Source organism: Chenopodium album, chromosome 4, assembly GCF_948465745.1.
Source record: "Chenopodium album chromosome 4, dcCheAlbu1.1, whole genome shotgun sequence".
Taxonomy (NCBI): domain Eukaryota; kingdom Viridiplantae; phylum Streptophyta; class Magnoliopsida; order Caryophyllales; family Amaranthaceae; genus Chenopodium; species Chenopodium album.
The window spans coordinates 53,861,705-53,881,070 of NC_137837.1; the positions used below are offsets into that span (position 1 = coordinate 53,861,705).

At 38.0% G+C, this 19,366-nt stretch overlaps 1 protein-coding gene across 1 annotated transcript; it reads right to left on the reverse strand.

Moving 5' to 3' along the window:
* Positions 1–12,096: 12,096 nt before the first annotated feature.
* On the reverse strand, positions 12,097–13,595 carry LOC145627924 (uncharacterized). Its single transcript, XM_081680266.1, has 2 exons — positions 12,797–13,595; positions 12,097–12,671 (listed from the first exon to the last, which is right to left on the reverse strand). The coding sequence occupies exons 1-2, from the start codon at positions 13,593–13,595 to the stop codon at positions 12,097–12,099; spliced, it is 1,374 nt and encodes a 457-aa protein (XP_081536392.1).
* Between the last annotated feature and the right edge of the window lie 5,771 nt (positions 13,596–19,366).

Genomic DNA, 19,366 nt, shown 5'->3' on the forward strand with positions numbered 1-19,366 from the left:
CGGCAAAAGAAAAGAAACCATGGCGAGGAAAGAAGTCAGGCGGCAGCCGCCAAAGTTTAAAAGCTGCTGGACGCCAAGTTCATTCGGCCGTGCAATTTCCCTGTATGGGTAGCTAACGTCGTGTTAGTAAAAAAGCCGAATGGAACTTGGCGCATGTGTGTTGATTACACAGACCTCAACAAGGCATGTCCAAAGGATAGCTATCCACTGCCTAAGATCGACAGTATGGTCGATTCAACAGCCGGACATGCCCTGATGAGTTTTATGGACGCCAACTCAGGTTTCCATCAGATCCCCCTGTGGAAAAAAGATCAAGAAAAGACGACATTCGTCACTTATTAGGGGTTGCTCTGTTATACGGTGATGCCGTTTGGTTTGAAGAATGCGCCTGCTAATTTCCAACGAATGATTAATACGGTATTCATTAATCAAATCGGAAGGAATGTAGAGGCGTACATTGACGACATGATACTTAAATCCAAACAACAGGCGGATTATCTTGCTGATCTCCGAGAAACATTCGCCACACTCAGGCGGCACAAGGTAATGCTAAACCCAAAAAAGTGTGTCGTTGGTGTTGAGTCTGGGATGTTTCTCGCATTTTTGATTGACCAAAGGGGAATAGAGGCCAACCCTGAAAAAATACAGGCGGTAATCGACATGCAGTCGCCCCGTACTGTGAAAGAAGTGCAAAAGTTAACAGGTTGCCTGGCGGCCTTGGGGAGATTCCTCAGTCGGTCAGGTGACAAGTGTCTCTACTTCGTCCATGCAATAAAAAAGAAGACCAACTTTGAATGGGGGGACGATGCAGAGGCGACCTTTCAAAAGCTAAAAACTCATCTGCACTCTTTGCCGAGGCTTGTTAGCCCTTTGCCCAAAGAGAAGCTCTTCATGTATTTAGCCGTCTCTGATCATGCCCTCAGTGCCGTTCACTTAGATGAAAGAGACGACATCCAGCTCCCGGTGTATTTCATTAGTCATGTTCTCAGGAACACAGAGCTTCGGTACCCCATGGTTGAAAAATTTGTCCTTGCCCTTTACATGGCCGTCAAGAAGCTAAAACCCTATTTCTTGGCGCATGCGGTAGAGGTATATACTGACCAACCGATCAAGCGGCCACTTACAACCTTTGATTCTTCTGGACGAATGCTTAAATGGGCGATTGAAATGCAAGGATTAGAAATCACTTACGAACCAAGGAAGGCAATAAAGGGGCAAGCGTTTGCCGACTTTATTGTTGAAATGACAAGGCCGGTTGCACCAGACAATACTGACTAGGTTTGGAAAGTGTATGTGGACAGGAGCTCCACTACGAACGGCTGCGGTGCAGGGATTATCTATTAATCTCCTGAGGGAGATAAGTACGAATATGCATTGCGGTTCAAGTTCTAGGTCTCTAACAATGAGGTCGAATATGAGGCCCTGCTAGCCGGCATTCAGTATTGCAAAGCGGCAGGGGCAAAGAAAATTGACGCCTGCTCTGATTCTCAACTGGTCGTACTCCAGGTCAATGGAACGTACGAGGCCACTCATCCGGCCATGATAAAATATTTGCAGGCGGTCAAAAATGAAGTCGGTACATGATAGAGGAATAAACTAGTCGTTAATTGCCTATCCCAAAATCAAATACTATTTATAAAATCCTAAACCAACCTAAAACAAGTATAGGTAAGTATAGGATCGAACCCAAAGGAGTTAGTTGGTGTTATCTTTAGCCTAAATCAAGCTATTTCGGAGATTGAAGTGAGAAAATGATTGGTGTTATGATAGCAAAATTAGACTAATCAAGTAATTCAATAAGCTAAATGCTAGAGATATTTGTTCCACATTCTAATTCAATAATCGTGCTAATCGACAATTTCTTCTTTTGATTCAAGCATTGCAAAGGAAAAACAATAGTAGCAATCAAGGGAGTTCAAGAGCTATCTCCTAGAGGCCAAACTAGGGGTCACTATGAATGGCTAATCAAGGAAATTCACAATCAAACTCAATCAATTAAAGCAATTCTCAAATTGATGGATCATGTCATTAAGAAATGCAATGCAATCTAGATTAATCATATAGGTTGATCATTCCTAATCTAATTAATCACATGCAAAACTATGTCAACCAATTTAATTGCAACAATTCAATCAATTAAAGATCATCAACTAGCTCAAATTATCAATCAAGCATGCTTCCCCTTCTCCCTAGCAACTAATCTACTCACTTATTATGGTGTAACTCAAGAACAAATCACTAGAATTAGCATTGATCATCATTCTAAATCAAAATCAAGAGAAAGCAATATCAACTACAATATCCAATTCAAATCCAAGCAATACAAACAATCAAATATGAAACTAAATCAATCAAGTAAGAGATGAACTAGAGGAAGAAAATCTTACTAACATTAATGATTGAAAATGAAGAAATCCAAGCTCAATTGATCCAATGTTGAAATACAAATCCAATACCAATAACTTTTCACTAACTCCTCTCTCTAAAATTAAGCTAATGAAAATTATCTAAAAAATTTTCTTCAAAAGGCAAAGAAGAAAAACGGGATTCCCGCGCCCTCTCCATTAAACCCCGCGTCCGCGGAAAAATGGGTACGGAACCCATTAAAAACTCCGCGGACTTTAAGGGCAACACCCGCGCCCGCGGCAAAAGCACCCGCGCCCGCGGCAAAAGCGTGGCGAATCCCCTACTCCCAAAGGGTGATCAGAGGGCCGCGATCTCTTTGGTACGAGCGGGCTCTCCAAACTACCCGCGCCCGCGGCAAGACCGCGACCAGACCGCGGAGAGTTCCTGGTCAAAATCTGCCAATTTGGTGCATAAGAGCCCGCGCCCGCGGCCTTCAGTACCGCGCCCGCGGTAGACTGGTAGGGCTTGATGCCCTCTCCATGCCCTCTCTGAGCCCTCTCCGAGCCGATTATTTCCTCCTTTCTTAGTCAATATAGCCCATCTCGATTCCCTTGCAGAGACAAATCCTATGTACCTACAAAAAAAAAACAACGAAAAGGAATAAAAGGGAAAAAGAACCAAATAAAAGGAAAACACGAAGAAAACACGAAAAACACAAGGAAAGAAAGAAAGAAAGGGATTAAAGGAAAAAGGACCAAAAATGAGATAAGAAAGCATAAAAAGGAAAATGAAATCATCCTAAAAGACTACCCTATGAGTGCCATAAATGACACTCATCAAATTCCCCCAAGCTAGAATTTTGCTCGTCCCGAGCAAAACAAAGGCTAAAAAGGAAAAAGAAGGGCTTATTCAAAATAAGAAAAGAAAAAGAAAGAGGCGAGAATATACACTAATTCACTTTCGTAGGAATCACGGTCAATTTTAGCAACAAAAGACAAGCCATTTAAACCTCTAGATTGCTCTAGAGGACGAGTGATGCTCTCGTAAAGGTTTTCTAGAGAAAACCTATAACTCTTATTAAAAAAAAAGAAGGAAAAATGAGGCAAAATACAAGAATAAAGAGCAAATAATGAAAAACAAAATAATATAAAAATATTTGTGAAATGGACTTTACAAAGTGACTATAGTTCAAATGAATAACAACCTTTCTAAAGTAAGTAATGGTATGCACGTTATAAGATACCTAAGGTTGATTGAAACATAAATATGCTAAGCATAGGAACTAGTTGTCACACTCCACTTTCATCTTAAACGATCTTACCGCGTTCCCTCTACTAATCTCATATCTCCCCTTAGTGAGAGTCTCATAGATTCCACGAAGGAACCGGAAAAAGATCGAATTTTTGGCTTACTCGACATCTTGACTTCGCATCCCCTTTCCTTAGGCTATAACCCATGATTCCCTCCACCGATGAATGACTCAACCCCTAGGTCAAAAGGTCTTCCCAAAGGTTGTAACGTAAGGCAAAAAGGGTTAAGGTAGGCTAAATTTAAAATTTGGTGGTTAACCTAAATTGTGAAGCAAAGATTGGCCAAATATTTACACCAAAATCGAGTAATCACCAAACAAAAACATATTAACACCCCCAAGCTTATTCTAAGCAACAATCTACAATCATAAGAACAAAAAGCGCAAACGCTTTCCCCCCAAGCTAAAAGGAGCAATGTCCTCAATGCATAAAAGGGAGAAAGACACTTGAATTTTTATGGTTTTTCTTTTTTTTTTTCTCTTTTTTTTTCTTACTTTATCAAAGCATTAGTCCTTGCCTTTTTATTTGGGAAGGCTTTTATTAGTCATTTGCCATTATTTTCCAAATATAAACAACTCAACCGTGTTCACCAATTAAAACCAAAATCCAAACTTATACACCACAATCTTCCAACATTGACCATTGCTTCACAAAAACCAAGAGAAAATGAAAACGAAACAAAAGGCTCAAGAATTCTAAATATGTGGCTTGAAAATAAGGGAAAAAGTTCAAAGGGCTAGCAAGTAGTCAAATGTATCCCAAACCCAAAAGTAAAAATAAGGAAACTATCCTACAAAAAGGAAAAATACCTCCCCGAAAAGATGCCTTTATCCTCCCTAGGCGGTTTGGTCTCGGTCTTAGGAATCATACGTTAAAATCAAGATTAAGTTCGCGAAAGTCAAAGATCCATGCCGTTCATGCAAGAATATGATGAAAGCTTGAAAGAGGATGAATCTCACATGGTTGTAGCAAAAACTCACTAAGGTTCTCAAATCGAAGATAGGGAGCAACTACCAACATGTCACAAACAAGCAGAATCCGGCTTCATGATCCCCCTAGTTCTAGACAACTACCCTAGCATGCTTTATTTTAGAATCAACCAAACGTATTCTCAAACCGTGCATACCATGACTACCTAGGAAAGTTATTATCCAAAAGAAAGAGTCCATTGTTTACAAATCCAAGTAAAAAAAAAAAAAACCAAAATGAAAGAGTGAAAAATAAAGCCTCAAAAAGCTATGTACAAAACCAAGAACAAAAAGAAGAGAAAAGAAAATAAAATATGGAAAACCAAGATAAAGGAAAAGTAGGAGAACAAAGAAAAGGACAAAGATGCACTCATAACACGTATTTCCCAATCGACAAACAAGCGGTCAAATGGCCACATTGCCAAAGACCCCAAACACACTAGGTGTTGTAATCATACATCCTCGAACCGTTCAACTCTCCTAAAACTAATCCTAATCTAAGCAACCAAGAAAAGTAAAGGAAGAAAAGAGTAAAGAGATTAAACAAGAAAGGCCTCACCAAGCGTCCAAGCTATGCTGCAATAATAAAGGAGCAAGAACGACCTCCTCTAAGAAGCTTCGAAGACCAAAGCAATGGCTATGAGCAAGGTGAGAAAAATAAAGGAAAAGGACTATATAAAAAATGAAATTGTTAGTAACTTCCAAACAAAAGCAAACAAAAGTAAACTTATGCGATAACTATGTACAAAGAACCAGAGAAACCATCATCATCATCAAAAACCAAAACAACAAGATAGACAACATACCAACGAGACTACCAAGAGCGAAGCAAAAGAAATCCAACAAAGCCCTTTCAAACACATCCCTAAGAGTCCAAGGTGCCTCCCCAAAAATCTACCCTTAAACATCCTATTTGATTCCCCCCCGTACAAAATAAGGGCATCAACCGCGATGCTTAAAAACATGCAAAGCTAAAAGGGAGGAAACAAAAAGGGAATCAAACAACCAAGGGGGAAACCATTGGCCACTAGGGCCGGCACCACCATCATCCACATCCCAACCTCTGGTATAACCGGGAGGGAACCCATAGCGACCCTTAAAAAGGTCAAGTTGAGATGTGGATAATTGGTCAAAAGGCTACGGTTCCATACAGAGCTCGGGGTGAGTGGGGTGAACATATTAGTAGTCGGGGTCACCCCGATAATCACTCCCCCCGAGACCCGGTAGTCATAATGACCGGACTCATCTGGGAAGTTACGCCTTGGATCATCGGGGTTCGCAACCCCGGGCCAATATGGGTACGTGGGGAGGTTCTCACCACCCCTAGATGGCACCGGCCCTTGTTAGGGCGGCACATAAGCGTAGTTCACCGGAGGAGTGACCCCCCTACACACACTAGCGTCATATAGGGCGCTAGTTTGAAAAGACAAAGTTTGATGGTTCGAATACATACCTTGCATGCGCTCCATATGCTCACGCATAGCCTCCATCTCACGGAGATACGCATCTCCTTGGTTGTCTTGTTGGTGATGTTGTTGTCTTCTTCTTGCTCTTTGTTGCGGTTGTTATTGTTGTTGCTCTTCTTCATCTTCTTCATCTTAACCACCTTCTCCTTCTTCACCTTCACCATCATGCCCATCATCATCATCATCGTCATCATCACCATCATCCTCCTCCATAACATTCTCAACCCTCCCGTCATCCTCGGGAATCCTCCAAACAATCCTAGCCTCTTGAGTGATTGAGGTGGGAGCTGGGTTTGGGAGCATACAATGGTGCACATTTTGCACTAGCCAAGAGTACCCACCGTTTCCCTTAGTCTTAGAAATGAAGCGCAAGGTGTTAAGTTGCTTCATATCCAAATACATGTCTTCACTTTTTCCTATCGGAGTGCAAGACCTCAAGAAACGCTCTTGCTTGAAATAATGCACCAATCTAGCAATCATACCACCACAATGAATATCACCCGTCTTCTTCCTATTGGTGATCAACTTACAACAATTCATGAAAAGATACCCAAAATTGAACCTTGGCCCCAAATCTGGCCTTGTAGCCATCCAAAGCACCAAGATCTCCTACCTCGAAAGCTTCCCAAGATCCTTCTTACTAAACACTGTATACCCAAGAATCCGATGGAGGATACGAAGAGCCGGGTGAATGATCTCGCTAGCAAGCGATTCCTTAGAGTCAAACGACTTCTTCCTAGATATGGCTCTCCACCAAGCAATCTCATTGTATTCGGTCTTGTGAAGGGCAACCAATGGCTCAAAGATGTCATTATTTGGTTTGAAACCAAGGGCTTTGTTGAATTTCGCAAGGTTCATGGTTTGCTTGGAATTGAAAAGTTGAAAAGAGATGATATAGTCGGTATCCCCCGTCATATTAAACTCACAGGTGGTGAAAAATTAAATGCATGGTTCCAAATAAGTTCGGGGGGATGACTTTACAAACTCAACCAAACCAAGATTACGGAGCAAAATGTGAAGGTCAGCATCAACACCCAATTTTTCCATATCCTCGGGAAAATAGTTGCGGGACGGTCTAAATTTTCGGGATTTCATTTTATAATAGATAGGGGTGTGTTTAGCCCGGTTATAAAATTTGAGAGCGGGTAAAGGAGGAGGTGGGGCATTATCTTGAGTAGTTTGGTTTTGAGGGGGTTCGGTGTTTGAAGGTTGGCCACGAGAGGATTGGCCGAGGGATTGGTTTGAACTTCTCTTGCTACTCTTAACTCTCCTCAACAAATCCATAGTAGCTCAACCAACACAATGAATAAAAAAAAAATAAAAAAAAACACCCAAATTCAACACTACCACCAAAGTGAACAAACCTCCGTTCACAAGACCACCCAAAACCACCACAAACTACAAAGTACCTGTTTCAAGCAACAAATAACCAAAAATCCAACAACAACCAACAATATTAACAATCTATCACAAAAAGAAGCACAAAAACATCCAAAATAATTCCAAAACCACCAAACAAACAACCAAAAACATCATACTCAAGCTTAATCAAGGCCACTCACAACCAATGCATAAAAATCAATTGAAATTGACAAAAATAAAGCAAAGGTGAGAAGTATACCAAGATTGAAGACTCAAATTAAGCACAAAACCGTGTAGACTTGAAATTCCCGAACAAAACCACGAGAAAGAAGAGGAAACTTGATGAAAATGGAGTATGAAGGAAATTTGGATGGAAATTTAAGAGAAAACAAGGGTGAATTTGAGTAAAATTGAGTGAAAGAGATGATTTGGGGGTTAGGGTTTGAGATGAGAAAGAGAGAGAATGGAGAAAATTAAGAGTGAAAGGGAAAAAAAGAGAGGAGAGAGAAAGAGAGAGGAACCGGGTCTATTAAAAACCTAGATCCCCGCGCCCTCTCTCGACAAAGCCGCGCCCGCTCCAATATTGTCGCGCCCGCGGAGAGACCGCAGGGCAACCATGGAGAGTTTCTAGAATAATCCGGAAATAGTAGTACTACTAGAGCTTAGGAGTAGTAGTAGTAGTATTAGTAGTAGTAGTAGTAGTTGAGAGTAATAGTAGTAGTAGTATTACTTGTACTTAGTAGTAGTACTAAAATGAGAAATATATGGCTTACTTACGGTGCAATGCAAGGAAGGAGGTGGCGGCAAGGTGGTGGCCAAATGGTGGTAATAGGGTGGCGGCGAGGAGGTACTCGTGAGGAGCTCAATACTACAAAATGAAAGCTTAAAAAGGAGGTTAAAATGGAGGAGGAAGGAGAAAGGAGAAGGAAAGTAAGAAGAGAAGTAGGAGGTGTGATGGAATAGCTCATGTTTCATGGCTATACATAGCCCCAACTCATGCACTATTCCAACCGATTTCATAAATGCTGCCAACCCAATTAATGCGGCCAACCTAATAAATGTTGTTGGCCTAATAAATGCAGCTGACCCAATAAATGCTGCTGACCCAATAAATGCAGCCGACCTAATAAATGTTGTGGATATGAGTAGTAAGGGTTGACCTTGATTACGGGAGGAGGAATAGTTTGGTACTTGGTAGTTTGACTCAGAAGTAAAATACTGAAGGCTGAAATTCCGACAACTTTGAGTTGACTCATATAATTACAACGCGTAATAAAATTATATTTTTGTAAAATCATATATGGACTTAAATAAATATTTTTTTGCATAATAAAATATTTAGGAAAAATCCATAATTAATAATTAGTAAATGGCTTAAAAATATGGGGTATTACAGTCTACCCCCCTTAAAAGAAGTTTCAACCTCGAAACTTGAGTAAAAAGTTGGTTAAATAATCCAAGTTAATATAAATTGACTCATGCACAACTTATAATGACTCGAAATGACTTAACTATGACTCAGGCACAACACATAGTAACTTAAGATGACTCAAAAATAACCAAAAAGGGAAAAAGCGCGAAACTCTATCGCATTCTACCCCTCTTAAAATGAGTTACGCCCCCGTAACTTGACTAACCTCAGAAAACAATTCTGGATATCTTTTCCTCATATCTGCTTCGGCTTCCCAAGTAGCTTCCTTGTTTTTATGGTTTGACCATAAAACCTTGACTATCTTAACATCCTTGTTCCTGGTTCTTCTCACCTTACTATCTAAAATCTTCATAGGCCTTTCCTCATAAGTCAAGTTCTCGTCTATCTCGATAGTTTCAGGCTGTAAAACATGGGAAACAGCTGGTATGTATTTCCGAATTTGGCTCACATGGAACACGTTGTGAACTCTTTCTAGCTCATTAGGAAAATCCAACTTGTATGCTACCTTTCCCACCTTTTGGATGATCTCGTATGGTCCAATGTACTTCGGGCTTAACTTTCCTCTTTTCCCAAACCTCATCACTCCCTTCATCGGGGATATTTTCAATAAAACATTCTCACCTACTTCGTATTCCTCATCCCTCCTTTTAAAATCTGCATAGCTCTTTTGACGATCTTGTGCGGATTTAATTTTCTCTTGAATCATCTTTACTTGTTTCAACGTCTCTTCGATCATTTCCGGCCCAAGTGTAATAGTCTCGCTTATGTCGTTCCAACATATCGGGCTTCTACACTTTCGCCCATACAAAGCCTCGAATGGCGCCATCCCAATGCTTGTATGATAACTGTTGTTGTAGGAAAATTCTATCAAGTCCAAATGATCTTCCCATGAACCCTGCTACTCCATGACACATGATCTCAACATATCCTCTAATGTATGTATTGTTCTCTTTGTTTGACCATCGATTGCGGGGTGGAATGCAGTGCTCATCAACAACTTAGTCCCCATAGCCTTTTGTAAAATCTGCCAGAAGTTGGATAAGAACCTTCAGTCTGTATCTAAGATGATGTCCTTCGGCACACCATGGTATTTCACCACAAATTTCACATACGCTCTTCCCAATTGATCCATCGACCATGTACTCCTCATGGGTATGAACGTTGCACACTTCGTTAATCGATCCACTATGAACCAAATTGTATCATTTCCCGCTCGAGTCTTAGGTAAGGCTCCCACGAAATCCATAGAGATCGAATCCCACTTCCAACTAGGCACCTCCAAGGATTGAACTGTTCCTTGGGGTCTCTTATGCTCGATTTTGACCTTTTGACAAGTTAAATATCTAGCCACAAATTGCCACTTCCCTTTTCATGTTTGGCCACCAGAATGTCTTTTTCATGTCCTTATACAACTTATCCCCTCCGGGATGCATTGAATAAGGAGAACTATGAGCTTCCTCCATCAACTTCTGCTTAAGATCGCTTCGATTCTAAGGGACACACCATCTCCCTTTAAACCCTCATGCTTCCATCATCGGCTATTGAAAAGTCTAATACTTGCCCTTCCTCGATCTTGTCTTTAATCTTGTTTAACTTTTCATCTCCGGGCTAACTTTCCCGAATTTCATCATAGATTGACGGTCTACTCAACAAGGCACTCAAGATCTTCTTAACTTCTCCTTGTTCCAATACCTCCAAATTCATCTTTTGGAATTCCGCACACAATTGATCTGGTAGAATCATTGCATTAATTGCATGACTTGACTTCCTACTTAATGCATCAGCTAAAACATTCGCTTTCCCTTCATGATACTGAATCTCCAAATCATAATCCTTAATCAACTCCAACCATCGTCGTTGTCTCATGTTCAACTCCTTTTGAGTGAATATGTACTTCAAACTCTTGTGATCGGTGTAAATCCTACATGTTACTCCGTCCAAGTAGTGTCTCCAAATCTTTAATGCAAACACAATTGCGGCTAACTCTAAGTCATGGGTCGGGTAATTCACCTCATAAGTCTTCAACTGTCTCGAGGCATAAGCAATCACCTTCCGATTTTGCATCAACACACAACCTAACCCAAACTTTGACGTATCACTATATACTTCATACTGCTCACTTCCATCAGGCAGAGCTAACACAAGTGTCGTAGTCAACTTCTCTTTCAATGTCTGAAAAGCCTTCTCACACTCTGGAGTCTACTCATACTTACATTCCTTCCTCATTAAGCTCATCATCGGCCTTGCAATTCTCGAGAAATCCTTAACAAATCTCCTATAATAACCTACTAACCCAAGAAAACTCCTAACATCTGACACGCTCCTTGGGGTCGGCCATTCACTTACAGCCTTTACCTTTGCTGGATCCACCGATACTTCCTCCTTAGAAATCACATGACCTAGGAAAGCTACCTCTTCCAACAAAAACTCACACTTTGAAAGTTTGGCGTACAATTGATGCTCTCTCAAGGTTGACAATACCATCCTCAAATGATCCTCATGCTCTTCCGGGTTCCTCTAATACACCAAAATATCATCGATAAACACCACAACAAACTTATCCAAGTACGGCATAAAAATTCGGTGCATTAAATCCATAAAAACAGTAGGTGCATTGGTTAACCCAAATGGCATTCAGTGAATTCATAGTGACCATAACGAGTCCTAAAATCACTTTTTGCAATGTTCGACTCTGCTATCCTCAACTGGTGATACCCTGACCTCAAATCAATCTTCGAAAATATTCGCGCCCCTTTCAACTGGTCGGACAAATCATCAATCCTAGGCAGCGGGTACTTATTCTTGATCGTCACATTGTTCAACTCGCGATAATCTATGCACAACCTCAAGCTTCCATCCTTCTTCTTCACGAACAAAACTGGTACACCCCATGGTGATGAACTCGGTCGAATGTATCCTTTCTCCAGCAAGTCGTCTAACTGAGTCTTCAACTCTTTCATCTCAGCCGGGGCCATCCTATATGGAGCCTTTTAAATAGGTCATGTCCCGGGCACTAAGTCTATAGTAAACTCAACATCCCTCACAGGTGGCATCCCTGGAATTTCTTCGGGAAAAACGTCAAGAACTTCATTTATTACTGGAATATTTTTCCCATCCTCTCTACCCCTTTCTTCTATCCTTTGGACGCTACATAAATATAGTGGATGTCCCTTTGCTACACACTTCTTAAGTTGCAAAGCAGATATGATTTTTCACCCTGATTTCCTCCCCTCCCTTCGATAAGTTACTCTAACCTTGCCCGGGCCACGCAATGTGACCTTTTGGGATTTGCCATCAATTTGGGCCTTGTACTTGCCCAACCAGTCCATCCCAAAAATAACATCGAGATCTTGTAAGTCAAGCTTGATTAAGTCTGACGGAAATTCTAATTTTGAAATGACAAGAGGTACACCCTGATGCATCTTAGTGCAACTCACCACTTCCCCCGATGGGATAGCAATATCTAAGGAAACAGACACTAGACTCTCTAACTTGAGTCTATCTACTAAACTTCGAGAAATAAAAGAGTGAGACGCCCCTGAATCAAACAAGACTTTAGTAGACATAGAACAAATAAAGAAATTGCCAATTACCACATCAGAAGCAGTTGCAGCCTCACAACTGTTCATCACGAACACACGACCTTTGGGAGCGGCTCCACTATTGTTGGGTGTTGACTTAGGAATGAATCCACTGGGCCGAGCTGGCTTGGTTTGGTTCTTCTCATCTTGGGGTTTACCCGACTGCTCATCAGAGACCTTCTTATAACACTCATACTCACGGTGACCTAGCTTTGACAGTAGCGGCAAATCACTAGGTTTCCCTCACAATCCCTTCCTAGGTGGTTCTTCGTACATCTCTTGCAAAAATAAGTTCTCTTAGGTTTGTCTCCATTCCCTCGGTTCCCATTACCTCTTTCAAAATTACCCCTGTTGTCCCTTTTCCCATTGAAATTCCCACTCGGGTTCCTCTCAACTTTAGGTTTCTTATCACTCCCATTGAAAGTCCCACTAGGCTTCCTCTTTTCCCCGGAGAAGTTTCCCTCTAGCTCTCTCTCCTTGATCCTATAAAGGTGCGGTGCTCTCCCATAAACCCCATCTAAAGTTTCAAAGGTCACTCCTACTAGTTTTCCTTGAAGGGTCAAAGTCAAACCTTGCTCAAACCTCTGTGCCTTAAGTGCTTCAGTTGGTACTACCTCAGGTGCAAATCTCATCAACTCAATAAACTTGCTATAATACTCATTAATTGTCATGTTCCCCATCCTAAGGTTCGTAAACTCTATACACTTTTGTTTCCTCAAGTAGGAAGGGTAAAACTTCTCTCTTAAAGCTTCCTTTAATTGAGCCCACCCAAAGTTAGGATTAGTCAACAAGTCATCTCTCCTTTGACTCCACCACAAATCGGCTTCCTCTCTAAGGTAATAAACAACATTATTGACTTTTAATTCCTCAGGGCAATTAATAGCATCAAAAAGTTTATCAAATTCTCTCACCCAATTCTCTATGCTCGTAGGGTCTACTTTGCCAAGGTAAGTGGGTGGTTTGGCCGCAGCTATTCTATTAAAAACTTCCCCAAAAGCATCAAGGTCATTATGGGCTTTTCCCTGGTTTGAGACAATACCAACTATGTTTTCGGTTATTTTGGTTAGTCTTTTGATGACAAAGTTGACCTTGGAACTACTCCCTATCTTAATTCGTTGCCTTAGAGACATGATCCTGAATAATGTGGTAATTAAGCACATAAATGTAAAAACAGATTACTCATCCATCCAACAAAGAATCAGAGATGTGATAACTTTACTGTTCACAAAATATCTTGAATACTAAACGTTCATCAGTTTAACTAGCAAGTCTAAATTGCCATTTTAGAAGCAACTCTAAGTGATATCTCAAAATAGATCATCACAAGATTTATCATAATTTGCATACAATTATATTATACAAATCAACAAACACTTCATCATTTAATTCATCACATAAGAGTGAAATTCACCTTCCAATCCATTCCCAATAGAGGAATAATCATCGAATAATTCATAAACCTTCACTAATATACCGTGGAATATAAATATTTCCAAAAGACGATCAATCTCAATGCAATTCAAATTTTAATTCAAACCTTTATATTCTAAAACACAGTTTGGACGTTTGCTTAGTCCATATGCACATAATTCACGTAAAGTTCGAAATCACCTTTTGAATACGTTTCAAATTCTTTTAATTTCAAAAATATTATATATAGTTATAAGTTGAATACTTGATTCATAATGTGGATTAATTGGACCAATGAGATCCCACGTAGGAGAGGTTAGGGTCGATGTTGCCCAGAGCCCAAATCCTGCCTTTGCCAGACCTTATTGTCAATCCAATAATCCCCATTATTAATCTTTCTTCGTATTAAAATAGAAAGTAGTTTTTACTTAAATACATACTTAATATATATTTTCGGAAAAGCGAATGTGAAACTCTATCCTATATGCCCTTCTTAGGTCTACCCATTAGTTTTATATTCCAATTTTTATCTTTTTTAAGACCCGAAAACTGATACCACTTTATAACATTCCAAATTACTCTCTAATATTTAACAATGCTAAACCAACTTTTGGGAGTAACATGGGAGTATTACCGCCACGTGATTACGTAAGGCTTAACAGAGTTTTTCAGCAGAAAACAGTACTTATCTTTTATTAATAATAATAGTAATAATAATAGTTTGATACACTTTCAAAGTAGCTACATTACTAATACTATGTTTACTAAATTAAACTAGGTGATCACCGCCCATCGTTCCCAATGCAGCACATAGTTCACGTTGTCCGATCGCCATCACCTATCTACTCATCAAAATGATAAGTAGGGCCAAGCCAAAACAAAACAAATACGTATTAGCCAAAATGTTAAGTACATACAAATGCTAGTCATGTAAAATCAATTTAGTTAATTAAACATGTTTTCAAAGAGATTTAACTTAAATAAATCATAATTTATCCAAACCATTCATGAATAGAAATTCATGTATAAAAACTTGTCAAAAGAACCAATATTCGAAACAACTAACTTTCCAAAGATAATTCCGAATAGGATGGATCAATCCTTATTTTCGTAAATCATTTTACCACCTAACTGTGCACACCCCCCCAAGCTAGTAACTCCTTTACATAGTGCTATCAAGGGGAAAGACTAGGTCATACAAAGTCCATAGTCTTCAACTTACTCCGCATAGTGGGAGTTGAAAATCCAAAGATCCAAGGAATAAATCCTATTAAATAAACTTTCCAATATCCCATATTCGGGATAATATAAATAAAACTTCCTTTTTAAAACATCTTGAATATCAGTCAAGTTTATAATCAACCGTATAAAATATTTAAACATTTGAGATCAAACACTTAAAACATGTTTCACCAAAATATATTTCACAAACATTTAAACATGGTTCGAAATCATTTAACATATAAATCACATTGCATATAAAAGTTATTTTAAAAGATCTAGCCACGTGTACGTACCTTGATCTTTGCAAAACAAACACGGGGTTCCTAGTTACGAACTGGAAATACCACCTACAACAAACCAATAATCCTAATCAAATACTTTTCAACCCATAGATACAAGGACTTAGACTATCGACTTTGACTAGTTGTGCATGAACAACTTATTATTATAACCCTTTTATAAAATTAACACTTGTATTTATAAAATAATCTTTAATAATTCATAATAATAATAATAATAATAATAATAATAATAATAATAATAATAATAATAATAATAATAATAATAATAATAATAATAAGGTAGTAGTAATGCTACGTAAGTAGTAATAGTACATGTGAGTAGTAGTAGTTATATTAATGACAAAGATAATGATAGTAATAATAATAATAATAATATAGGAAGTAGTAGTTATACGTAGATGTAGTTTTAGTAGTAGTACTACTAGTGCTTAGTAGTAGTAGTAGTAGTTGAGAGTAATAGTAGTAGTAGTAGTAGTAGTAGTAGTAGTTGAGAGTAATAGTAGTAGTAGTATTACTAGTACTTAGTAGTAGTACTAAAATGAGAAATATATAGCTTACTTACGGTGCAACGCAAGGAAGGAGGTGGCGGCAAGGTGGTGGCCAAATTGTGGTAATAGGGTGGCGGCGAGGAGGTGCTCGTGAGGAGCTCAAGACTACAAAATGAAAGCTTAAAAAGGAGGTGAAATGGAGGGGGAAGGAGAAAGGAGAAGGAAAGTAAGAAGAGAAGTAGGAGGTGTGATGGAATAGCTCATGTTTCATGGCTATATATAGCCCCAACTCAGGCATTATTCCAACCGATTTCATAAATGCTGCCAACAAAATTAATGCGGCCAACCTAATAAATGTTGCTGGCCTAATAAATGCAGCTGACCTAATAAATGCTGTTGACCCAATAAATGCAGCCGGCCTAATAAATGTTGTGGATATGGGTAGTAAGGGTTGACCTTGATTACGGGAGGAGGAATAGTTTTGTACTTGGTAGTTTGACTTGGAAGTAAAATACTGAAGGCTGAAATTCCGACAACTTTGAGTTGACTCATATAATTACAACGCGTAATAAAATTATATTTTTGTAAAATCATATATGGACTTAAATAAATATTTTTTTGCATAATAAAATATTTCGAAAAAACCCATAATTAATAATTAGTAAATGGCTTAAAAATACGGGGTATTACACTACTGTATTCAATTTTAAGAGTATTACTATTGAAAATCAGAGAATACGTTGAAATACCATCGGATATCGAGCTTTAAAGAACTCCAAGGTGTGTAATTGACATATACACATTGTGGGAAAACGTAATGATAGTTGACGAGCAAAGAGTCCTTCTATATTATATTTGAATTACAAATGACAATATTAAATATTATGATTTATAAGTAATTTTATAAGTAATAAAGGATATTTAAAATTATAAGTATGAACAACTTGCACTAAATAAAATTTTATATTGAAAGTATTCATATTATTAAAATACCATCTTGAACAAGTTAAATTAGAAAACAATCGATTGAATCCATCAATTAACAACTTTAATAAATTGACTTTGCAGTTTAGAGTGAATTAACAACTGTAATTGGTTGACTTTGCAGTTTAGAGTGAATTAACAACTGTAATTGGATGACTTTGCAGTTTAGAGTCTATAGAGTCAACTAGGGGTTAGTTCTTGGTTTTAACCTTTCAATTGATCGTAATAATAATCGATTGAATCCATCAACTAACAAATTTAATTGGTTAACTTTGCACTTAGTTAGAGTCAACTAGGGTTAGTTCTCGGTTTTGACTTTTCAATTGATCCTAATAACAATCGATTGAATCCATAAATTAACAACTGTAATTGGTTGACTTTGCAGTTTAGAGTCACTTAACAACTGTAATTGGTTGAATACGCAATTAGAGTAAATTTTTTGCGGTGTTATTAAAACTTGTTTTATCTTTGTACGTCGGCTTTATTAAAACTTTGTTTATGCTGATGTTTAATCATCATTACTGCGTAGTTTATTGTGTTTATTATATAATTATTTAGTAAATTGTAATGAGTATTTTTATAATTTTCATGTCAAACTATATGCTTTATTATAGCTTATATTGTCAAACGATATGCTTATGTGGAAGTGAACCTAAAGGTTTTATTTGGTTAGCGTATATTGTCATTTAAAGTAACGTATTGTAGATACTTATTGGGATATTGTCATTTGAAGCAATTGTTAATTTTTTGTAGTTGTTGGTTATGTTTGTGTAACATTTATATGAGCTTTAGTATAAAAAGGGTTGAATCACCTTAATACACGACCCTTTTATATCAATTTTCATGCGAAAATTGAATAATACTAACATATGAGCAAATAAATTTGTCTGACAACATGTATACTAGTGCCCCCTACGTACTACTGCTGCCCTAGTCTACTTACTGCTTTCAATCACATCAATTTGAAAAAGCTAAATTTAAAGGAGTCAGTATTTATCAATTTACATCAGTTGTAATTAATTACCTTAAATAACCTTAAACAAAAAATCAAAACCATCTTCTGCAATTGTAATTTCACAAAAACTGTTCTTCTTAGATTCAAGTGGAAAATATTTTGCATGGCTTCATCTGATGAATCTGAATCGGAGTCGGAGGAGTCCTTGGACATCACCGATGAAATCAAAGATTGTTTTGTAATTCAGGGTAAGCTATTATCAACGAGGTGTATGTTCATTGTAAAGGGGGGTGAATTCGACGATATTGGTAATGAAGTCCACATGAGTATTGACAACTCTTTTAATAAAGTGTTCCGGGAGTGGTCAAGGATGACAGGTGTGCTTGCTAAAGACATAAGAATGTACATCAGAGGGGAACTGATAGCCCCTGAGGACACACCGCATGACATGGGTATATGGAACAATGATGTCGTCCTCGTCTATGATAAGGTATATTATTTGCACTACATGCGATAACTAATTTTGTTACTGAGTTTATTTTAAAAGTAATTGGTTAGTTTTGTGTTTTGTTATGAGGGAAATTTATTGCCAGTATGTCCTGTAGGCGAGACAAGAAGAAATCATAAGAGTATTACTATTGCAAAGCTCAGAACACGTCGAGATACTATCGGATATCGAGCTAGGGGAGACTCCAAAGTAATTGAGATGTATAAGTTGTGGGAAAATATAATGAGGGTTGACGAGCAAAGAGTTCATCTATGGCTAGATGTCATGATTTAAATGATGCCAAGACTTTGGTTGATGAAAATGTCCGTGGCGGTGCTCTAGTTTATGCACATATCGAGCCATTAGGATACCGAAGGAATGCTATCAGGTTGAACCTTACTTATTACTGATAAATTATGGTAATTATTAACAATTAGATATATAAATTAGTATATATGACAACATTAAATAAAATATTTTCGGAATTATGGCACTATTAGATATATGGGTAATTATGACAATATTATATATAGAAATTATGGTTAATATCATGTTTTGGGTTACTGAAATATCATGTTTTGGGTGTCTTTTGGGTTTATTAATGATATGACATGTGAAAATGAAGTTGTAACCAAGTATTGTAATAACAATGGTTTGATGATGCTATAAATAGTTTGATGATGATGTAAATGGTTGATTATGCTGCCAATGGTTGATGATGCTGTTAATGGTTGATTATGCTGTCAATGGTTGATTATGCTGTTAATGGTTGATTATGGCTTGATGATAAAGGTTTAATGATTAGTTTTATGATGCTTTAAATATTGGGTTAAGCTAATATAATTTATCATATTATTTATCATCTTGTGAAGCATTTACTACTATGAACTAACATCTTGTGAAGCATTTACTATGCATTAGCATTATATTAATTTTTAATACAAATATGACAATACGAATGTGTCAAAATAACAATATTAAATTTTGAAATGACAAAAGTAAAACAGTTAACATAGTAAAGGACGCTCTACTAAAATGACAAAAGTAAAAG

What these genes read in the sequence shown, in the direction of transcription:
- LOC145627924 (XM_081680266.1), bottom strand. Translation starts at nt 13,595, where the DNA reads ATGTCTCTAAGGCAACGAATTAAGATAGGGAGTAGTTCCAAGGTCAAC. An exon ending in CAGGGGTAATTTTGAAAGAG is followed by an intron (nt 12,672 to 12,796) that starts GTAATGGGAACC and finishes TGTCAAAGCTAG; the next exon opens with GTCACCGTGAGTATGAGTGT.